Consider the following 23582-nt stretch of genomic DNA (forward strand, 5'->3'; position numbering starts at 1 on the left):
GGCGAGACCAGGAGGACGGGAGGAGTGAAGCCCATTTCATCATCCAAATCATTGGCATATAACATTTAAAAAAATGGGTCCCAACACAAACCCAATGGAACATCACTAGTCACCAGCAGCCAACCAGAAATGGCTCCCTTTATTCCAGCTCTTTGCCTCAATCACAGCTTTATCCATGCTAGAGTCTTTTCTGTAATATCATGGCTTGTAGCTTGTTAAACATCCTCATGTATGGCAGAAGCCTTCTGAAAATCCAAGTATACAACATCAACTGATTCTCCTTTGTCTATCCTGTTTATTTCTTCAAAGAATTCCAACAGATTTGTCAAGCAAGGTTTACCCTTGAGGAAACCATGCTGACTACAGCCTCTTTTATCATATGCCTCCAAGTACCTTGAGACCTTATCCTCAATAATTATCTGAACATCTTCCCAATGACTGACGTCATACTAACTGGCCTATAGATTACTTTCTTCTGCCTCTCTCCCTTCTTGAAGAGTGGAGTGACATTTGCAATTTTCCAGTCTTCCAGAATCATTCCAGAATCTAGTGATTCTTGAAAGATCATTACTAATGCCTCCACAATCTCTTCAGCCACCTCTTTCAGAACCCTGGGGTGTACACCATCTGGTCTAGGTGACGTATTTACCTCTAGTTTCCCAAGAACTTTCTCTCTAGAAGTGGTAACTTCACACATTTCATGACCCCTGACATCTGGAACTTCCACCATATTGCTAGTGTCTTCCACAGTGAAGACTGATGCAAAATGCTTTTTTAGTTTGCTATTTTTTGTCCCCCATTTCTACCTCTCCAGCATCATTTTCCAGTGGTTCAATATTCACTTTCACCTCTCTTTTTCACTTTATCTATCTGAAGAAACTTTTGGTATTCTCTTTAATGTTATTGGCTAGCTTACTTTTGTATTCCATCTTTATCTTCTTGATGTCTTTTTTAGTTGCCTTCTGTTGGTTTGTAAAAGCTTCTCAATCCTCTATTTTTTGCTCCATTATATGCCCTCCCTTTGGTTTTTATGTTGGCCTCGACCTCTTGTTAGCCATGGTTGTGTCATCTTCCCTTCAGAATGTTCCATCCTCTTTGGATGTATATGTCCTGTGCCTTCTGAATTGATTCCAGAAATTCAGCCGTTGCTGCTTTGCGTCATCCCTGCCAGTATTCTTTTCCAATTAATTCTCACCAACTCCTCCCTCCATAACTCCCTTTAATCCACTGTAATTCTGATATATTTGATTTTAGCTACTCCTTATCAAATCTCAGGGAGAATTCAATCATATTTTTCATCATTTTCCCTATGGGTGCTTTTACCTTAAGCTCTCTAATCAATTCTGGTTCATTGCCCAACAGCCAATCCAGAATTGCTGATCCCCCAAGTGGGCTCAACCATAAGCTGCTCTAAAAAAGCCATCTCATAGGCACTCAAGAAATCCCCCCTTCTGTAATCCAGCATCAACCTGATTTTCCCCAATCTACTTGTATATTGAAGTCCCCAATGACTATTGTTTCATTTCTTTTGGCATGCGTGTCCTTTCTTCCATTATAATTTGTAGACCACATCCTTACTATTGTTGGGAGATATGTATACAACGCCTGTCAAGAGCTTTTTACCCTTGCAGTTCCTTAGTTCCGTCCACAATGATTCAACACACCTTCTGACCTTATGTTACCTGTTTGTAATGATTTGATATAATTTTTTACCCACAGAGCAATGCTACCTCCTCTGCCTTCCTGCCTGTCCTTTCAATACAATGTGTATCCTTGGACATTAAGCTCTCAGATATTACCTTTCTGTGATGCCTGCAACATCATACCTGCCAATCTACAACTATGCTGCAAGTTCATCTATCTTATTTCCAAATACTGCGCAAATTTAGATGCAACCTATTCAGTCCTGTATTCACCCTTTTTGATTTTGTCCACATTATATGTTGCAATTCATCCTCTTCTCTGCAATTTTGCCCTATCAACAGCCTGTCCTCACTACATGCTGCCTCTGCAAACCTTCATTTTCATCACCGTTATCCGCCTTTCCGGCGACACTGTTTGCATTGAAATATAGGCAGCTCAGGACACTGGTCGCACCATGATCAACCTTTTGAGTCCTAACTTTGACTGAGGTCTCACCAACATCTTCCTCTACAGGCTCTCCACTAATTGTTCTGGAACTTTGGTTCCCATCCTCCTGCAACTCTGGTTTAAAGCCCACCATGCAGCATTAACAAACCGTCCTTCCAGGATATTAGTCCCCCTCCAGTTCAGGTGCAAACTGTCCCTTCTGTACAGGTTCCACCTTCCCTGGAAGAGAGCCCAATGATCCAAAAATCTTATATGCCCTCCCTCCTACACCAACACCTTAGCCACGTATTAACTGTATAATCTTCCTAGTTCGAGCCTCACTAGTACATGGCACGGGTAGCAATCCTGAGGTCACAACCCTGGAGGTCCTGCCCTTTAACATAGCACCCAACTCCCTGAACTCTCTATACATAACCTTGTCACATGTCCTGTTCATGTCATTAGTACCTACGTGGACCAATGGTATTTCAGATAAAATAACATTTCATTTTTGGAGATCTTTCTGCCAATCTTCATGCAAGATGTAAGCAGAAGTACTCTTCATAATGCCAAAAGGAATTAAGATTTGACTTTGAACTATAGTCTTTGTATAGGGAGGTGTGATTGTTGCCACCCTGCTCAATTTCAAATACCTATAGGACATTTGTTTAAGGTGAGAGGGGAGAGATTTAAAAGGGACCTGAAAGAGCTCATTTTTCCATATAGAGGGTAGGGTGGTGGAATGAAGTGCCATAGGAAGTGGTAGAGGCAGGTACAGTTATAAATGTTAAAAGACACTTGGACGGTTACGTGGGTAAGAAAGGTTTAGAGGGATATGGACCAAATGTAGACATATGAAACTGTTCCCAATAAGAAGTAGCATAGATGGAGGATTGAACTTGCAGCTCCATGGCAACATGTCTTCTATGTGTCCATTAGGGATCATATAGTTGATTGTCAACTGGTCAAAATTCAGTGGAAATTTTAATAATGCAATTTATAATATATTTCTATCTAATAGGACTCCTTGAATTAAGGGAATTAAGCTATTGGTTAAGTTACATGGGCCAGGCTAAATTATTCATTCCTGCTCTTATGCTCCTGGAAATGACTAGCTGAAAAGTTGTTATTGCAGAAAAAACATGTCAAAGTGAAACTAAGCAGCTGGTTAAAGCAATATTACAAACCACGTGCAGTCCGCTCAATAGATGACAGTACTTATTACATATCCTGGGAAAAGGTTAAGTAAAGATTTTCTCCTGATATTTAAACAATTGTTCAATTTGTTTCTTAACTTGTCCTTCATCCTTGACTGACTGAATTCCTTGTCAAAATGTTTCCAATTTACTGTCAATTTTAGAATGATCAGATTTCAGGATGTTTTCCTGCATTCATTCATATAATCCTTGGCTCTTCTACACTTAAAATTTATCTACTCTGTTGAAATTTTTAATTATTAATTTACTTGTTATGACTTTTTCCTGCAATTTTGTACTCAAAATAAATTATAAAATGAAAATAGACTCGGGTTTTCAGGTTATGAAATGACACTTTCAGGGTGAATTTCACTTGTTGTTCACATGAGTCAGAAACTACATTGCCAATGTCCTAGCAAGAAATCATATACGGTATGGTTGTAGGACAACCATTTCAATTACTCTGTACAGCAGAAGATGCAAATTGGTTTTGACAGTTTTTTTAAGAGAAAATCTGTGGCAATTCAAAAGCAAGTAAATTGTAGGTATAAGAGTGATTGTTAATGCGGCAAGAGGAGCATCAGTACCTTAAATATCAATCAATCATTCTTACCTTTCTATTGACCTTCAATAAGAATTAACTCCATCATAAACTCTTTCCCTACCTGTAGTAATGAATTATATACAACTCTATTCAGTTGTTCCATTTAATATCAGAGAAATGTATATAAAATACAAACATACATTGTGAAATTCTTTTTTTTCGCAGACATCCGCAAAAACAGAAGAAAGCCTCGAAGAATAAGTGACAGTTAAAACGTTAGAACCCCAAAGCCCTCCCCGACTCACCCTCCCACACAGAATCAACAGCAGAGGGACAACCATCCCCCACCCCAACAACTTCCTCAAAAAAGCATCAACACCCTCCACCCACCAAGCAGGCCCCCATTAAAGACCATGATCTGCAGTACAATAAAAACTAATCATTCACCCGACAATTCGACCTGCTACAGGCTCTCTCTTTCTCTCCTTAATAAAGGGAAAACTTGAAGTTCTCTCTTTCCCTTGACCTTCTGAGTGCTTCCATTATCTTGTGCCTTTATTTCAGATTCCTGGCATCTGCAGTTCCTGATATGTAAAGGAGTGTAGAGTCCAATACTGCTCATATTTCTTATGACCTTCTAAAGATCTGTTGATATCATTTACAACATCACCCCTTTCTTGTCAATCCACTATTGAGAATTTTATCTTTCTCATTTTTAGAGTTTTTATCAATCTGCAGAAAAGCAATCCTCCTTTCTGAACTCCACATCAATGTTTATTAACTTTTGAAATTATGTTTAGGGAATATATAGTAGATGTTTGAAAAGTTTGCTGTTAATATTAAATATAAGAAATTCAGCTTATGGGATTTGTCCATCCAGCCTTGTTAGTAAGCACAGCAGGGTAAAAACATTTGGATAATTTTTAAACTTGTGAGTTAAAGTAAAGAATAATTAGAATATAGATATGAAAATGGCTAGTGCAATTTACGCTCCCAGCTCTGATGACTTGCTACAGCTTGCAAGCTTAATCTACTGTTCTGAGGTTAACTTGAAAGATCCACTATTTACTCTGTAGTTTAGGAATCACTGATATTATTGATGCCTGTCTGCAATTTCAGTACAAAGTCACATGCATAAAGCTGTTGTACACGTTTCTAGTTCCTATCCAATTCTCATCCTCACCGAGCCATAATGATGAAAAGAGGAATTTGGACCAAAAAGACTGGGAAATCAGGACCCTTTCCTTGGGTCCTGACTGGGAATCTCCTACAAATCAAATTTGTATTCCCTCCTCTATTCAGATCAAAATCTGATAGTCAGTCCAACTCATGTAGTAGTCAAAATCTCATCCTGTGTGGTCCCAAGTGATTTACTGTTGCTCAGAGCAGTAGGAGTAATCTCTGATAAAAAGAATTCATAATGTGCATTTTTCTTGCCTTCACTTTAATCTGATATTGCAATAGAAACATTCAACCTAATTGTTACCTTTTTAATAAATGTTTAAAGAAATCACAATATTTCTTTATTAGGATCATTTAATTATCTGGTTAGTGAATTCCCAGGGACAGGTATAGTAACTTGTAGGAAATGCAGACACTCACCTGTATTTTGAACAAGTCATTAACATTAATAGGTCTCATGTGATAATCCATTTTTTAAAATTTCTCAGCCCATGTACGCAGATCACTTTTAAAAACTTTCATTTGAGTGGTGGAAATAGCCAAGGGATAGCAGGACTTTTTTGACTACATTCTCCATTGACACAACAGAAACTTGAGAAAAATTGAATGAACCAGACAAGTTGAGCATCTGACTTATTTTATCAGTAACTTCTTTACTTGGAGCCATTGAGTCTCCTGCATCACTTAGAACCAATGACTTCAAGCCCAAATGTATTCTGTGAATTAAGTTGCCATTTCACAGAATTGAAGATGGCTTAACTAACACAAGCCTCTTTTATTTCTTGAAGTAACTTCGGGCAATTCAGAAGGATGACTGCAATTTTAAATCTTAAGAGTTAAGTCATTTAAAATGATTTAATATATTTTAGTTTTACTCATACATGACTGCATTTCTCTATCAGTCCTTGATTTCACCATAAGTCAGAAAAATTGGCTCTGAGGAGATGATAATGATTTTTATATAAAATCATAAAGTCTTAGGAAAGTACAGCACAGGCCATTTGGACAATCTAGTCCGTGCTAAACCATATGAACTGCCTACTCCCATTGACCTGCACCCAAACCTTAGCCCTCCATACCCCTAAAATTCATGTACTTATCCAAACCTCTCTTAAATGTTGAAATCAAACACGCATGCATCACTTATGCTGGCGCTCATTCCACACGCTCACGACCATCTTAGTGAAGAAGTTTCCCCTCATATTCCCCTTAAACTTTTCACCTTTCACACATAACCCATGACTTCTAGTTGTAGTCCCACCCGACCTCAGTGGAAAAAGCCTGCTTGCATTTACCCTATCTATACACCTCATAATTTTCTATACCTCTATCAAATCTCCCCTCAGTCTGCTATGTTCCAAGGAATAAAGTCCTAACCTAGTCAATCTTTCCTTATAACTTATGTTACGTACCCCGTAACTGGGTTGCCAAACCAGCAGAAATGGATCACTCAGTTGGAGTCTGGATTACTAGAACTAAGAAAGTTTTATTAAAGAAACAAGCAACACAGTACTCTAATCAAAAAAGGATAATAAATGCAACAGTTCAGCAATGATAAACACACATGTACACAGAATTAAGATAACAGAATCAATCAAGCTCTATCGTTGTCTAGAGGTAAATGACCAATTTCAAAGTGACGCAAAATTCAGTCCAATTTAGTTCAGTTCGCAGTAATCGTTGCCGTGGCGATGGACAATGTGGGGGGAGGGAGAGAGAGAACAAGAACGAATGATCATTCAAAACGGCTTCCACACACAGACCTGCGATATTGCTCACAAGCAGCTTTCGGGCGAGTCCTTTGTGATGTCACCTGAGGTCACCAACTGTGACCCCTCCTCCAGATGCGATCGATCCTCTGCAGTGAACCTGGCACCCAAGCAAGGGTGGACACACACCGGGTTCCCGCTGATCGTACCTTTCCACCCTGTGCGTCTAAGGCTTGGTTCCGCAACCAGCCTTCCAAACGACTCCCGCCGACTTGCGGGGGGGCACCGCTTCCAGGGTCTCGTTACCTCGTGGTGTCGTGTGTGTCCTGCCTTAGCGAACCTGTCCTTTTTTATCCCCCTGCTGGGGTATCGCCTGTCCATCACTTCAAACAGTTCAGGGTTCAAAGGGGGAGCCGCTCTAGACAGCTCTCTCTCCCGTCCCTTCATTACACATCTCCAAATGCTGTTCCATTGTCTTCCTTATCTCTCTCTCCCTCCCGAAGACAGGTGGCAGACCAACTGCTGATCACACAGGACAGCTAACATCTATGTGTATTCTTGTCACACTCAGATCCTCCTGTCCCAGCAACATCCTTGTACATTTTCTCTGTATGTTTTCAATCTTATTTACATCTTTCCTATAGGTAGATGACCAACACTGTTTACAGTCCTCCAAATTAGGCCTCACCAATGTCCTATACAACTTCAACATAACATCCTATCTCCTCCACGCAGTACTGTGATATATGAAGGCCAGCGTGCAAGAACTTTTGTTTCGTGCTGCCACTTTCAATGAATGACCAGTATTCCAAGATCCCTTTATTCCCCCCACTCACCAGTGCCCTGCCATTCGCTGTTTAAGTCCTACCCTGATTTGTCCTCCCAAAGTGCCACACTTCACACTTGACTGCATCTGCCATTTTTCACCCTTTTTCCAGGTGGTCCAGAGCCCACTTCAAGTTCTGATGGTCTTTCTCACTGTCCACTACTTACCTTATCTTGGTGTCATCCACAAATTTGCTGATCTAGTTAGCCGCATTATCATCCAGATCATTATTATAAATGACCAACAACAATGGACATAACACTGATCCCTGTGGCACTCCACCAGTCACAGGCTTCCAGTCAGATAGGCAACCCTCCACTACCACTCTCTGGCTTCTCCCTCAAAGTCAATGCCTAATCCAATTTACTGCCTCATCTTAAATGCCAAGTGACTGAACCTTCTTGACCAACCTCCCATGCGGGACCTTTTCAAATCTCTTGCTAAAGTCCATGTAGAAAAAATCCACTGCCTTTCCTTCATCATCTTTCCTGGTAAATTCCTCAAAAAGTTTGGTTAGACATGACCTATCACATACAAAACCATGCTGAGTACCACTCATCAGTCCATGTCTATCCAAATACTTATAAATCCAGTCCCTTAGAATACCTTCCATTAACTTCCCATGACTGACGTCAGGCTCGCCAGCCTATAATTTCCCGGTTTATTTTTAGAACATTTCTTAAACAGTGGAACAACATTAGTGATCCTGCAATCTTCCAGTACCTCACCTGTCACTAAGGATGATTTAAATGTTTTTGCTGGGGCCCCTACAATTTCTGCACTTGCCTCCCATAGGGTCCGAGAGAACAATCTCGTCTTCCAGAAGACCAGTTTTGTTCCTTGTTAACCTTTTGCTCCTTCACTTTGTCTGCTAGGGCAATTTCATACCTTCTTTTAGCCCTCCTGATTTCTTTCTTAAATGTTCTCTTGTATTTCTTATACTCCATAAGTACCTCACTTGTTCCTATCTGCCTATACCTGCTATGCATCTCCCTTTTTTTTTTCTTAACCAGGGCCTGAGTATCTCTTGAAATCCAGGATTCCCTACAGCTGCTATCTTTACCTTTTATTCTGACAGGCACATACAAGCTTTGTACTCTCAAAATTTCATTTTTGAAGGCTTCTCACTTACCAAGAATAATGCTTGCCAGAAAACATCCTGTCCCAATCCACACTTGTCAGATGCTTTCTGATATCATCAAAATTGGCTTTCTCCAATTTAGAATCTGAACCCAGGGTCCAGCCATATCTTTTTCCATATTTATTTTGAAACTAGTCAGCATTGTAATCGCTAGATATAAAGTGTTCCCCTATACAAACTTTTGTCACCTGGCCTGTCTCATTTCCTAATAGTAGACTTTTTTTTGATTTGCACACTCTGTCATTATGTACTGATTAAGGAAACTTTCCTGAATACCTTTGACAAACTCTCTCCCATCCCGTCCGTTTACAGCATGGGAGACCCAACCAATATGTAGAAAGTTAAAATCACCTACTATCACAACCTTATGTTTCTTGCAACAGTCTGTGATCTCTCTGCAAATTTGTTCCTCTGAGTCCCGTGGACTGTTGGGTTGTCTATAATAAAGCCGAATTAACATGGTCATACCTTTCTTATTCCCCATTTCAACCTGTAAAGCCTCACTAGACGAGTTCTCCAGTCTGTCCTGAATGAACACTGCTGTGACATTTTCCCCGACTAGTAATGCCACCCCTCCTCTTTAACCCGTCCTGCTCTTTAGGGTCCAAAACAGCAGAACCCCTGAATATTGAGCTGCCAGCCCTGCCCCCCCTGCAACTAAGTCTCACTTATGGCTACAATATCATAATTCCATGTGTTGATCCATGCCTTGAGCTCATCTGCCTTTCCTACAATACTTCTTGGATTATAATATATGCAGCTCGGGATATTAGTCACACCATGCTCAACCTTTTTAATTCCTGAATTTGTCTGGGGTCTTAACAACATCTGCCTCTATAACCTCTCCATTTGTTGTTCTGGCACTTTGTTTTCCATCCCCGTGCAATTCTAGTTTAAACCCTACCATAAGCACTGGCAAACTTTCCCACTAAGATTCCCACTTACCCACTCCAGTTCAGGTGCAAAGCGACTCTTCTGTACAGGTCCCACCTTCCTTGGAAGAGAGCCCAATGATCCAAAAATTTGATGCCCTCCCTCCAATGTCAACTCCTAAGCTACACGTTACACTGTATGATCTTCCTATTTCTGGCCTCTCTAGCACATAGTGCGGGTAGCAATCCTGACATCACAACCCTGGATGTCCTGCCCTTTAACCTAGCACCCAGCTCCCTGAACTCACTTTGCAGATCTTGGATCCTGGCAATTGGGAGGCACCATGCCATCCAGGAACCTTGTCCTCATCCACAGAATCTCCCTTCTGTTCCCCTAACTACCAAATCCCCTATCTCCTCTTCTCCTCTCTACCCTTCTGAGTCACAGAGCCAGGCTCAGTGCCAGAGACCTCATCGCTGTGGCTTTCCTCTGCCAGGTCACCTCCCCCCCCGCCCCACCCGATCTTCTGTTGAAGAGAATAGCCATAAGGGTAGTATGCACTGGCTGCTTAAGTCCTTTCCCCTTCCTGACTGCCGCCCAGTCTCCGGTGCCTGCGCCTTGGGTGTAACTTCCTCTCTATATAATCCCATCTATCACCCCCTTGGCCTCCCGAAAGATCCAAAGTTCATCCAGTTCCAGCTCCAACTCCTTAACTGGATGCGCTTCTTGCAGGTGAAGTCATCAGGGACACTTGACGACTCCCTGCCTTCCCACATCCTGCAAGAAGAGCATTCAACTGTCCTGCTTGGCATCCCCACTGCTGTAACTGTGCAAATGTAAAGAAGGAAAACCATAAATAAAATGGGGGGGGGGGAATACCCGCAGCTTTTTCTCCTTCCTCCTTCTCTCGCTCAAGTCTCTCCTCTCTGAGGCTTCAAGCTCTTTGCTGAAGCCTCGAAGAGCTAAAGCCTCAAAATTCCCACTTTAACTCTTTCCATTCCAACAAAGGCCATTTTGTTTACTGCTGCCTTATTTTAATTTGTTCTTTCCAATCAATCCCGATCCTAGATTAGCCTCTGCTCAAAACACCATACTGCTGCGAATCGATGCAAATTCATTTGGTGAACCTGAGTGAGCTACGTCTTCTCACGCTTCAGATTCAATGATTTTACAACACAGAGGAGTCACCTGTTTGTATTGAGTTGAATTCTTAACGCAATTGAATTATCTACTTTAATGCTATTTTCTGATCTTTCTCCATATTTTCATAGTTTTTCTGATATTTCTGAAATTTAATTTTAAACTGTGTTCTAACATTTATCTAAATAAAATTTACAATCATTTGCTTTATGTTTTGGTAACCTTTTACATCAAATCATTCTTCAACTTTTGCTCTTCATGCTCTGCCAATGTTGTTCAATGTTTAACTTTTCAGAATTCTGGAGATTTTGCTTTATCTTTTCAACCTCACTGATAAATATTTAAACCATTCACATTTATTTACTTGCATTGTATTTATTATTTATAAAAATGTTTATTTATTTAGTATATTTATTTACACATTCATGGCTTACTGGTGATGCAGGGTCCTTTGCATTTGTCATAGAGATTGGCAGCAAACCCTTCGGCCCCTTGTGTTAGTGCCAGCAATCAAGTGCCTGTCTATACAGATTCCATTTTCCAGCGCTTGACCTGTAGTTTTCTATGCAATAACCTTGCTCTGCACTTCAGGTGTGTTCCGAGGAAGGAGAGCACTATGGTATTCCAAGAGGAGAGATGCATTATTGACAGTACTGCTGTGGAAAATAGCAGCAGCTGACCTCGTTAAAGAAGAATAATCTCTGGGCTGGGGAGAGAACTGTGTAGTCAAAATAGATGTGGTCAGACATCTGGGCCAGTGGACAAATCATGGGATTGGTGTTGCAGGTTGGTTGATAACATGGGAGCCCAGATATTAAAGATAAGACCAAACTTTACTTCAGAAATTTGTATTCATCACGGTTCCTGTAAAACATGGTTATTCCAGAATTGACCAAATTGATCAGTCTGTTTCTCTAGCAATGATTAAAAATAATGTCAAAGGAATGACATTTCTTATCATACATCCATTACAAAAGTGATATTGATGGACCAACATGACCCATGTGTCTGAAATAGCCATGATCATGTTTCACTCAAGATCTTGCACATGTATTCTGATTACAGTGGCTTATTATATTATAGATTATACACTCAGTGGCCATATTATTATGTACATCTGTACACCTACTCGTTAATGCAAATAATTAATCAGACATTTTTGAGACAGCAACTCAATGCGTAAAGTCATGCAGACATGGTCGAGAAGTTCAGATGTTGTTCAAACCAAACATCAGAATAAAGAAGAAATGTGATTTAAGTGACTTTGACCATGGAATGATTGTTGGTGCCAGACAGGGTGGTTTGAAGCATTCTGTTGGTTGGAGTCAAACATGAATGTTGTGTTATAGATGTCTACATTGTTGGTGCAGCACTGTCAGTCAATGAGCAAACCAGGGTAGTATGATGTGGAGATCAAGCTGTTTCCCATGCAATAGGCCCACCCATCTCCACGCAACTAATCCAAAGGGACAGCAGAGACCAATATAGTCTGCTCCAACAGCATTGAAGGAGTTGCCAGAAAGCATTGACCTCAGTGTAGGACTGCCTTAGGGACTCCAGCTCTAGATTATTGGTCAGGGGTTTACTCCCAAACACTTCCCCATGAGTGGGTATTGCTGCAAGACAGTGGAAGTTTGAGATTAGAGTCTTCCTTCATCTAGGTGAGCTGCTAACCGCAGCTGACAAGCCCCACCTGCTTGGAAGGTGATTTGAGTATCTCAGAAACTTCTGATCTACTGGGATTTTCACACACAACAGTGTCTGGCGTTTACAGAGAATGGTGCAAAAACACAAAAGGCATCCAGTGAGGGGCAGTTCTGTGGGTGAAAATGCCTTGTCAATGTGGGAGGTAACAGCTGATATGATAACTCTGCTTCTCCCTGCACTGATACTGCTGGCTCTGCATTCCAGCTTGAAATTAAACCTTTCATTCTTGTGCTCCAATTCTTCCATCGACTCTGCTCTCACACAAACCCCTCACCCTGTCTGTCACCCAATTCAATTTCTGGCTTGTTCCACTTTCTTGATTTTATTTGGCTGATGTTCTTTTCCTGTCTTAGTATTGTGGAGTAACATAGTTCAGAAAATGACCCTCTAGCCCACTCCATCTGAGCTGACCATTATGTGACCAGCTTAATCCTACATCATTCTCCTTACCTTGTTTAGTTTGATCCATAAAGCCAATCTCCTTCATAAAGCTGTACTGCAATTTTCTGTTCAAAATGCCAGCTTATTTGTCTCAGAGGGATTTTATTATTTTCATTCATGCAAAGTATCCCAGGACATTATATTACATTAGTAGGTCTAGTTGATGGTAAGACTGTGGACCAAATGTTATCTTTTAAATTGAGTTGATTATTCTATTATGTAATGTTTAAATTGATCTAGGAGAGAATCTGGAGAAGAATATTCCAACTGCTGACTTTCATGCCACCTTGACCCTCTTGGTTCTTTGCAGCTTCAACAGTAAACCAAGAGGCACTCAAATGAAGTCTAGTACTACTCAATCTTAGTACTCAAACCACTTCAAGTATAGAGGCATTCAATTAATCACTAATGACTGTACATTTAACTTACTGTTCTAGCTTGTTTTTCATTACACTAACTCACAGTTTGAATATAAATACTGTTCAAGGAGTTAAATGCTGATGCTCACTTTGACAATTTGTCATTGTCTCATAGCTCTACAATGGTCATTTCTGCATTGCTGTTTTCAATTTCTTCAATGTTGCTTCTTGAAATGTATTTTGTTCCAATCTTGCAGTCTGCTTCAGAAGGCATCCCCATCAAAGATACTCAAGATCTTGAGATCACTTACACAAAATCTGAACAATGATACACATCTGTTTTATTGTTCCCTCTTGTGTCCTCAATTTAGTCACCCATGCAAAGATAAAAGGCAAATAACCCTCTATACCAGGTAGAGACCTGCTTCCACTTCCCTTCTCACTACTACGTATTTAGTTTCTTATCTAATCATGCTTTGCCTAGGAGTAACTGCTGTCCATTGTAATTTGCACAACTCAGTTTGCAATGCTGCTTAATTTTGTATTGGCAGCCACAGTTTGGTATACTTGTGCCAATCTATGATGAAATGTTAAGTGAGCTGGGGCTTTTCTCTTTAGAGTGTAATATCCTGGTTAAGACTTCTACTGCTGTGCTGTGAGGTAGTTCATATTAGCAGCTTTCTGTAAAAGCAGTGTGCCATTCTGGAAAGTGTGTTTTGGCTTCAGCTAAAGATAAAGATACACGCAGTCCAGTGTAGAAATGTGAGTCTGCCAATCAGGTTTGTGCAATGTGAGAGAAAGTCTAAAGAGCTGTGGAGGAGATTTCTGAAGGACAGTAGTCTGGTTCAGGTGCAGTGAGCGGAACATAAGGAAAGATGCCACAGAATGCCATTGGAAGGAGAGTCCCTGTTGCGAGAAGTGCTTTGTGCAGATGAATGCCTCCAAGGAGGAAGGGCTAACACTCCTGAGAGAACCAGTTTTTTCAAGTTGGACTTCAAGGGAGGTTCAGAATGTGGTGTGTGCTTTCACGCAGACTGTGGGTCCCAGCACGGGAGTAAAAGCTGACTCCAGTATGAGCTCCAACAGTCTGTGTCTATTGGACTGGTTTAACTGTAATGGGCCCTTTTATTTTTTTTCTTTTTTTTTCTATTAACTGTTTGATAAAGGTGAAATTTGTAAATATACTTTCTTTGTAATTTTATGTGATGTAGGATCTGTTATTTCTTGTCAACCGATAATTGTGTATGGGTGGCACTTACACAAAATTCTCTCAAATTGAGATTTCCTTAATCAGAACATCACGATGTTCCTGTGTGGTTGAACCCCAAATCATACCGACCCTAGACGTATATTGAAATGAAAGGTGGCCTTCTCTCTGATGTGTCACAAGGTTGTTAGCAGAGCCGGCTAACAAGCCAAGTTCATGTACGAGCCCAATGAGAGGGCTACAGGAGTAAAGGAGGATGAGAAGAGACTTGGTAGAGCTGTATAAGATTATGAAAAGCATAGATACAGGAGACAGCCATTTTCTGTTTCCTGGCAGGCAGAGGTCAATACCAGACGACATCTGTTTAAGGTGAGTGGAGGAACGTATAAGGGAGATGTCAGAGGTAAGTTTCTACATAAAGAGTGATAAATGCCTGGATTACACTGCCAGGGGTGGTAAAAGGATATAAGAAAAATGCAGCGTTCTGGGCCATGTAGGAAAAAGCTTTGAATTGATTGTGGATCAGTACTGTGTGGTATTGTACTATGTTCTAATCTCAAATCATTTATATAAAGTTAGCAGCTTTGGAATGAAGTTTTAAGTTGCCTCTTTAGACTGAACATTGTTGCCCTGCATATTGGTCATCCAATTCATGTCCTCAGTGTAGAGGAGACCACATCATAAATACCAAATGCAGTGGACTAGACTGAAAGAAATTCAAATGAATTCCTAGCTCACTCAGGAGGATTGTTTGACCATAAGACTGAGCAGCTGAATTAGTCCATCTAGCACATCGAGTCTGCTCTGCCAATCCGTCATGGCTGATTTATTATCCCTCTCAACACCATTTTCCTGCCTTCTCCTCAAAACCTCTGACACCCTTACTAATTAAGAATCTATCACACTTTGCTTTAAGTATACCCAATAACTTGGCCTCCATAACTATCTGAATTCACACATTCACCCCCCCCCCCCCGCCGCACGTCTTGCCAATATTGAGACAGGACTGGAGAGCTCGTCTACCAAGGCTATATGGGTGGAACTGAGAAATAAGAAAGGGATGACCATGTTAATGTGATTATATTATAGACCACCCAATAGTCAGCATGATTTAGAGGATGGGCCCCTATGTAGTTGGAAGGGAAGAGGTAAAATGACATGTTGTCTGCAGTGCTATGGGAAAATACTGTAAGAATGGGTATGACTACAGGGAATGAAAGAATACACCAGGGAATCAGGAAGGGAATGATTCCTTTAGATTGCTAAAGTGGAAAAGGGAAGTTATGTCTGGTGAAAGATGTGTGGAAGAAAGTGAAAATTGTAGAGGATGATCTGTTGAATACAAAGGCTGCTGTGGTGGAGGTGTTAAGGAGAAGAAATGAAAGCAGAGATGTGGAGAACTAGATGAGATGCAGTCAAGAACTCGGTAAACTATGGTAGACAGGAGCCATGGTTTAGGAAGAGGGAAGACATTTTGGAGAAACCCTTGTCAATGGAGTAACTACAACAGCGATCAAAAAACTGGTAGAATGGTGGAAATAGCTGTGGGAGTCTGAAGACTTGTAATAGATGTATTGCTGGGGGAAATTGGCAGGTTAAGCAGTGTCTGTATGGAGAAAGAAATTGCTGGCATTTTGGGTTAATGTTTAACACTAGCTTGGTCCCTGAGATCCAAAAACAGAGGGGATCAAAGATGGAAGGTAAAAGCAAGGTGGAAATTTTCAGCAAATGTAATCAAGGAGCACCAATACAGCAGTCAATAAATTGGAAGAAAAATTGAGAGAAGGAGCCAAGGACTGAATTAAAGACTTTTCTGTGCAATCCACAAAAGGACAAGTGTCCTGGGCCCATATGAGGTCCATATGTCTTTGATATATAGAAAGTGAGTAGAGTTGAAGGAGGAAACAACAGGAATTCTGCAGATGCTGGAAATTCAAGCAACATATATCAAAGTTGCTGGTGAACGCAGCAGGCCAAGCAGCATCTATAGGAAGAGGCGCAGTCGACGTTTCAGGCCGAGACCCTTCGTCAGGACTAACTGAAGAAAGAGTGAGTAAGGGATTTGAAATATGGAGGGGGAGGGATAGAGCCAAGAGCTGGACAGGTGATAGGCAAAAGGGGATACGAGAGGATCATGGGACAGGAGGTCCGGGAAGAAAGACAAGGAGAGGGGGATGACCCAGAGGATGGGTAAGAGGTATATTCCGAGGGACAGAGGGAGAAAAAGGAGAGTGAGAGAAAGAATGTGTGCATAAAAATGAGTAACAGATGGGGTACGAGGGGGAGGTGGGGCCTTAGCGGAAGTTAGAGAAGTCGAGCAGAAACGAGTTCGGTGGAGCAGGAGCAAGCTGAGACAATAGGTCGGCAGAAACGAGTTCGGTGGGGCCTGGCCGACCTATTGTCTCAGCTTGCTCCTGCCCCACAGAACTCGTTTCTGCATACCTCGACACTGTTTTATCACCCCTTGTTCAATCCCTTCCGACCTATGTTCGTGACACTTCTCACGCTCTTAAACTTTTCGATGATTTTAAGTTCCCTGGCCCCCACCGCTTTATTTTCACCATGGATGTCCAGTCCTTATATACTTCCATCCCCCATCAGGAAGGTCTCAAAGCTCTACGCTTCTTTTTGGATTCCAGACCTAATCAGTTCCCCTCTACCACCACTCTGCTCTGTCTAGCGGAATTAGTCCTTACTCTTAATAATTTCTCCTTTTGCTCCTCCCATTTCCTCCAAACTAAAGGTGTAGCTATGGGCACCCGTATGGGTCCTAGCTATGCCTGCCTTTTTGTTGGGTTTGTGGAACAATCTATGTTCCGTGCCTATTCTGGTATCTGTCCCCCACTTTTCCTTCGCTACATGGACGACTGCATTGGCGCTGCTTCCTGCACGCATGCAGAACTTGTTGACTTTATTAACTTTGCCTCCAACTTTCACCCTGCCCTCAAGTTTACCTGGTCCATTTCCGACACCTCCCTCCCCTTTCTAGATCTTTCTGTCTCTGTCTCTGGAGACAGCTTATCCACAGATGTCTACTATAAGCCTACTGACTCTCACAGCTATCTGGACTATTCCTCTTCTCACCCTGTCTCTTGCAAAAACGCCATCCCCTTCTCGCAATTCCTCCGTCTCCGCCGCATCTGCTCTCAGGATGAGGCTTTTCATTCTAGGACGAGGGAGATGTCTTCATTTTTTAAAGAAAGGGGCTTCCCTTCCTCCACTATCAACTCTGCTCTTAAACGCATCTCCCCCATTTCACGTACATCTGCTCTCACTCCATCCTCCCACCACCCCACTAGGAATAGGGTTCCCCTGGTCCTCACCTACCACCCCACCAGCCTCTGGGTCCAACATATTATTCTCCGTAACTTCCACCACCTACAACGGGATCCCACCACTAAGCACATCTTTCCCTCCCCCCCTCTCTCTGCATTCCGCAGGGATCGCTCCCTACACAACTCCCTTGTCCATTCGTCCCCCCTATCCCTCCCCACTGATCTCCCTCCTGGCACTTATCCGTGTAAGCGGAACAAGTGCTACACATGCCCTTACACTTCCTCCCTTACCACCATTCAGGGCCCCAAACAGTCCTTCCAGGTGAGGCATCACTTCACCTGTGAGTCGACTGGGGTGATATACTGCGGCTGGTGCTCCCGATGTGGCCTTTTATATATTGGTGAGACCCGACGCAGACTGGGAGACCGCTTTGCTGAACATCTACGCTCTGTCCGCCAGAGAAAGCAGGATCTCCCAGTGGCCACACATTTTAATTCCACATCCCATTCCCATCCTGACATGTCTATCCACGGCCTCCTCTACTGTAAAGATGAAGCCACACTCAGGTTGGAGGAACAACACCTTATATTCCGTCTGGGTAACCTCTAACCTGATGGCATGAACATCGACTTCTCTAACTTCCGCTAAGGCCCCACCTCCCCCTCGTACCCCATCTGTTACTCATTTTTATGCACACATTCTTTCTCTCACTCTCCTTTTTCTCCCTCTGTCCCTCTGAATATACCTCTTGCCCATCCTCTGGGTCACCCTCCCCTCCTTGTCTTTCTTCCCGGACCTCCTGTCCCATGATCCTCTCGTATCCCCCTTTTGCCTATCACCTGTCCAGCTCTCGGCTCTATCCCTCCCCCTCCAGCTTTCAAATCCCTTACTCACTCTTCCTTCAGTTAGTCCTGACGAAGGGTCTCGGCCTGAAACGTCGACTGCGCCTCTTCCTATAGATGCTGCTTGGCTTGCTGCGTTCACCAGCAACTTTGATGAGAGTTGAAGGAGGTATTCTTTAATGTGAGGCAGGGTCCTAGAGGACAGAAGAATAACTAAAGTTGTTCCTTTGCTTAAGGCCAATAGGGACAATCCAGCAAATTATAATCTAGTAAACTTTATATCAGTGGTAGGAAAGCTATAAGAGAGGATTACTCAGATTTGTAACAGCATGGGTTTATTAGGGATAATCGGCATGGCTTTGTGCAGGATAAGTCTTGTCTCACTAACTTGATTGGATATTTTACGGAGATAACAGATATTCGGTGGGTCTAGAGCAGTGGATGTTTTCTAAATGGACGTTAGTGTGACATTTAACAAGATCTCTCATGGTAGGCATATTCAGATGATTAAGAAACATGTGATTCATGGGAAATGGATTCAGACTTAGCATATAGAAATTAGTAATTAGAAAGGGGGATGTTTCTCTGACTAGAGGTCTATGACTAATGGTGTTACAGGGATCAGTGCTGGGACCACTGTTGTTTGTGAGATACGTAAATAATTTAGATAAAAAATGTGGATGGTTAGTAATTTTGCAGCCAATACAAAAATTTGTGGAGCTGCAGACAGAGAAGAGGTTAGGAAACGATACAGAAAAGTAAAGAAAAGCTGAAAATATGGACAGAGAAATGTTAGATAGAGTGTGAGGTGTGCTGCTTTGGGAGGTCAAATGTGAGGGGGAAGCCTGCGATAAATAGCAGGATATTTAGGAGCATTGATGTGCAGACGGATTTTAGAGTACAAGTCCATTGGTTCTTGAAAATGGCAAAACAAATAGATAGGGAGGTAAAGGTATACTGCATCGCAAAGTGTGCCTTCATCAGTTGGGCTATTGAGTATAGAAGTTGAGAAGACATGGTGCAACTGTATAAAACTTTGGTGGGGCCACATTTGGCATATGCATTCCATTCTGATTACCCTGTTGTAAAAAGAATGTGAAGGCTTTGGAGAAGGTGCAGTAGAGCTTCACCAGGATGGTGCCTGTTTTAGAGAACATCAGCTAGAAGGAGATTTGGCAAACTTGGAATGTTTTCTCTGGAGTATTGGAGGCCAAGTGGAGACTTGATAGAAGTATGTAGAATAATGAGAAGCATGGATAGACTGAATAGTCAGAGCCTTTCTCCCAGGATTGAAATGTCAAGTACTGGAGAACATACAGTATGATGAGAGAGAAAAATTTAAAGGAGATGTGCAAGGCAAGTGTTTTTACACAGAGTGACACATGCCTGGAATGGATTGTCGGGGTAGTGGTGCAAGTACATATGATCACAACTTTTAAGGGGCATTTCGGCAGGCACATGAGCATGCAGAGAATAAAATGATATGAATCATGTGCAAGCAGATGGAATTAGTTTAACTTGGTGTCAAAACTTGCAGAAGCTTCCTGCGCTGAAGGGTCTGTGATGTACGTGATAGTAGGTTTAGTCAGGCACATGAACGTGTTCATGGCGAGGAGTAATGCGGGCTTCTAAACTCTCAAAGTGAGATTAAATGTAGTGGGATTGCACATCAATGATAAAGATTAGACAGCTGTAACCAGTGAGTTGCAAACTTCACTTGTATCCTAATTTATTTAATTATTTTGTTCTGCTTTTACTACATCAGAAACACTTTAAGAGATTTGAGGGAAAAATACTGTGTGAAATAAAGGCAGGAGAAGGTTGTGACAAATAATAGTTCATCAATGATAGAATGGTGGAGCAAATGTGATGGGCTGAATGGCCTGATTGTGCTCCTAAATCTATTGTCTTCTGCGTTATAATCAAGACTAAAAAGATGAAATATACATTGAAGTAATATGGCAGAATTATTCAGCAGCAAAGCACTGTTCCCTGGGTAGACCAGCTGCATCTTGATAGAATTGTAAATACTGTGTTCTATTTGAATAATAATTCTTGTAAATTCTAAATTAAAATGTCACCAATATATGCTAACACCAGGGTTGTTTTTCATAGTTCAAAGTAACAATTGCAAAGGAAAGCTAATATAAACATATCAACCGAACTGAGGAAGATGTCTGAAATTTGCTTTGGTCTCTGATTATAATTTGCTTATGAATTAACTGATGAAATACAGTGAGCCTCAGATCTTTAAAATATTGGAGCATATTGTTTAATCTTGTTTTTGTTGGCTTAATTATATGTAACTTACTACTGAGAGCATGGCATATTGACGAGGTTAACTTTAGTCACGCTGCCAGATTATGTAAGGTATTCACATGGAGCACACCAGGGTCCACTGAAAGTTGGAACACACTTGCGCATGTGTAAAATAACATGACATGTTTGAGAATAATTTATCAACATGAGGTAAATATTCTCCCAATGAGAAATGAGTAAGCTATATCCTTTACAAGGCAAAGCAGAAAATAATATCCTTTGTATTCATCCAAAATTAGCTATTAGACATCTGTGCTAAATACTACCATGTATTATCTACTAACCTGGGACTTGGATTTAGGCCAAAAGATCAATAAGAACAGTTGTATATTCTGACAACTCGAATTGATGGGACTTAGTGTTGGCTGTAGCTGAGATGGATATTAACAAATGATGCAATAATACTCTGGGTTTTGTTTAGCATTCATTTCTGAACTGCTTAAAATAGAAATTGCATATAATACGAATTACAGTAAGTATTTCAGATTATTGGCAAATGAGTCTAAAGAAAGATGAAAAATTAAAAAGTGGCACTTACTGGTGGTGGAAACAGATTGCATAATAAATTACAAAGGAGTATTCAGCATCAATTATTTGCTGATTTTAAGTATCTAGTCTTGGGTTAATATAAATTAAGATGAAATGAGAAAACTAAGTTACTAATATTAGATAACATTTAATTTGATAAAGTCAATAAGACCATAAGACAGGAGCAGAAATAAACATTTGACCCATCGAGATTGGCCCGCTATTCAAATGTGGCTATTTTATTTTCCCTCCAAACCCATTCTCTTGTCTTCTCCCCATAATCTTTGAAGCACTTACTAATTAAAAATCTATCACTATGGCCTTAAGACCTAGGAGCAGAATTAGGCCATTCATTGCATGGAATCTGCTCTGCCATTCCATCATCGCTGATTTATTATGCCTCTCAATTCCAGTCTCTTGTTCTCTCCATGTAACCTTTGATGTTCTGATTAATCAAGAACCTATAAACTCCCACCTTAAAAATACCCATTGACCTGACCTGCACAACCATCCGTGGTAAAGAATTCCACAGATTCACTAACCTCTGGCTAAAGAAAATTTTCCTTATCTCTGTCTAAATGGACATCCCTTAATTCTGAGGCTGTACCCTCTGATTAAAGAAAAATTTCCTCATCTTTGTTCTAAACAGATGACCCTCAATTCTGAGGCTGTTTCCCCAATACAAGAAACTTCGAATCCACATCCGCGCTATCCAGACCTTTCGATGTTCAATAGGTTTCAATGAGAATGCCCTTCATTCTTTTAAACTCAAGTGAGCAGAGCTTTCAAACACTCCCCAAATGTTAACACTTTCATTCCTGAGATCATTCTCATGACCCTTCTCTAAACTTTCTCCAATGCCATGACATCCTTTCTTAGATAAGGAGCCCAAAATTTCTCACAATACTGACCGATTGTCTTATAAAGGCTCAGCATTACATTCTTGCTCTAGTTCTCTGGAAATAAATATTGGCTTTCCTTACCACCAATTAAACTTGCAAGTTAATCTTTAGGGAATTCTGCACAAGGCCTCCCAAGTCCCTTTGCACCCCTGAGTTTTGAAATTTCCCCTCATTTACAAAATAGTTCACACCTTTAATATTTCTGCCTAACCTATATGACAATGCACCTCCATACATTATATTCCATCTGCCACTTCCTTACCTATTCCCCCAATCTCTTTAAATTCTTCTGAAGACAATCTTCTATCCATGATAGTACCTTTCCCATAATATCATCAGCTCTTATTTTGTTAAATAGCTTCATGTGCAGCACCTTGTCAAAGTCCTTATGAAAATCCAAATGAACAACATCCACTGACTCTCCTTGGCCTATCCTGCCTGTTATTTCCTCAAAGAATTCCAACAGATTTGTCTGGCAAGATTTCTCCTTTAAAAAACCATGCAGAATTTGGCCTATTTTATCATGTGCCTCCAAGCACCCCAAAGCCTCATTCTTAATAATAGACATTTTTCCAACCACTAAAGTCAGGCTAAATGGCCTATAATATCCTTTCTTCTGCCTGTCTCACATCTCAAAGAATGGAGTGACATTTGCAATTTTGCAGTCTTCTGGAACCATTTCAGAATGTCATGATTCTTGAAAGATCATTACAAATGCCTCCACAATCTCTTCAGCTACCTCTTTCAAAATCCTAGGGTGTAGTCCATCTGGCCCAGGTTCCTTATCTACCTTCAGACTTTTCAAATTCCCAAGTATCTTCTTCTTAGTAATAGCAACAATACTCACCTCTGCCCCCTGACACTCTCATATTTCTAGCCTTCTGCTAGTGCCTTCCACAGTGACGCCTGATGTAAAATACTATTAAGTTCCTCTGCCATTTCTTTGTACCCCATGACTACCTGTCCAGCATCATTTTCCAGTGGTCCAATATCCACTCTCATCTCTCTTTTACTCTTTATACTGTATAACTGGAAAATAATTTTTATTCCCTTTTATATTATTGGATAGCTTCCCTTCATATTTCATCTTTTCTCTCTTTATGGCTTTTAGTTGCTTTCTTCCCCCCTTTAGAATACTTATTCATCTTTGAGATGTATCTTTCCTGTACCATCTGAATGTCCCCCAGAAACACCTGTCATTGGTGTTCTACCATCATCCCAGCTAGTGTCCCCTTCCAGTTAAGTTTGACCTCTCTCTAATGCCTCTAAAATTCTCTTTACTTCACTGTAATACTGATACATCTGACTTTATCTTCTCCC

The 23582-nt window shown here is 41.1% G+C and overlaps 1 protein-coding gene across 2 annotated transcripts in view; it reads left to right on the forward strand.

Moving 5' to 3' along the window:
• The window catches only part of dgkb (diacylglycerol kinase, beta), an 828029-nt gene that overhangs the window by 750398 nt on the left and 54049 nt on the right, over nt 1-23582 (forward strand). The window contains exon 25 of one of the 2 annotated variants that reach the window (XM_063043772.1): nt 4036-4108. The exons of the other annotated variant lie outside the window; for it this stretch is intronic. Coding sequence (XP_062899842.1) covers nt 4036-4071 — 36 coding nt within the window. The 3' untranslated portion in view covers nt 4072-4108. Of the gene's footprint in view, nt 1-4035; nt 4109-23582 lie in introns of those variants that run through there. 2 annotated transcript variants of the gene reach the window in all.

The sequence above is a fragment of the Mobula hypostoma genome, chromosome 3 (assembly GCF_963921235.1).
Source record: "Mobula hypostoma chromosome 3, sMobHyp1.1, whole genome shotgun sequence".
NCBI classification, from domain to species: Eukaryota; Metazoa; Chordata; class Chondrichthyes; order Myliobatiformes; family Myliobatidae; genus Mobula; species Mobula hypostoma.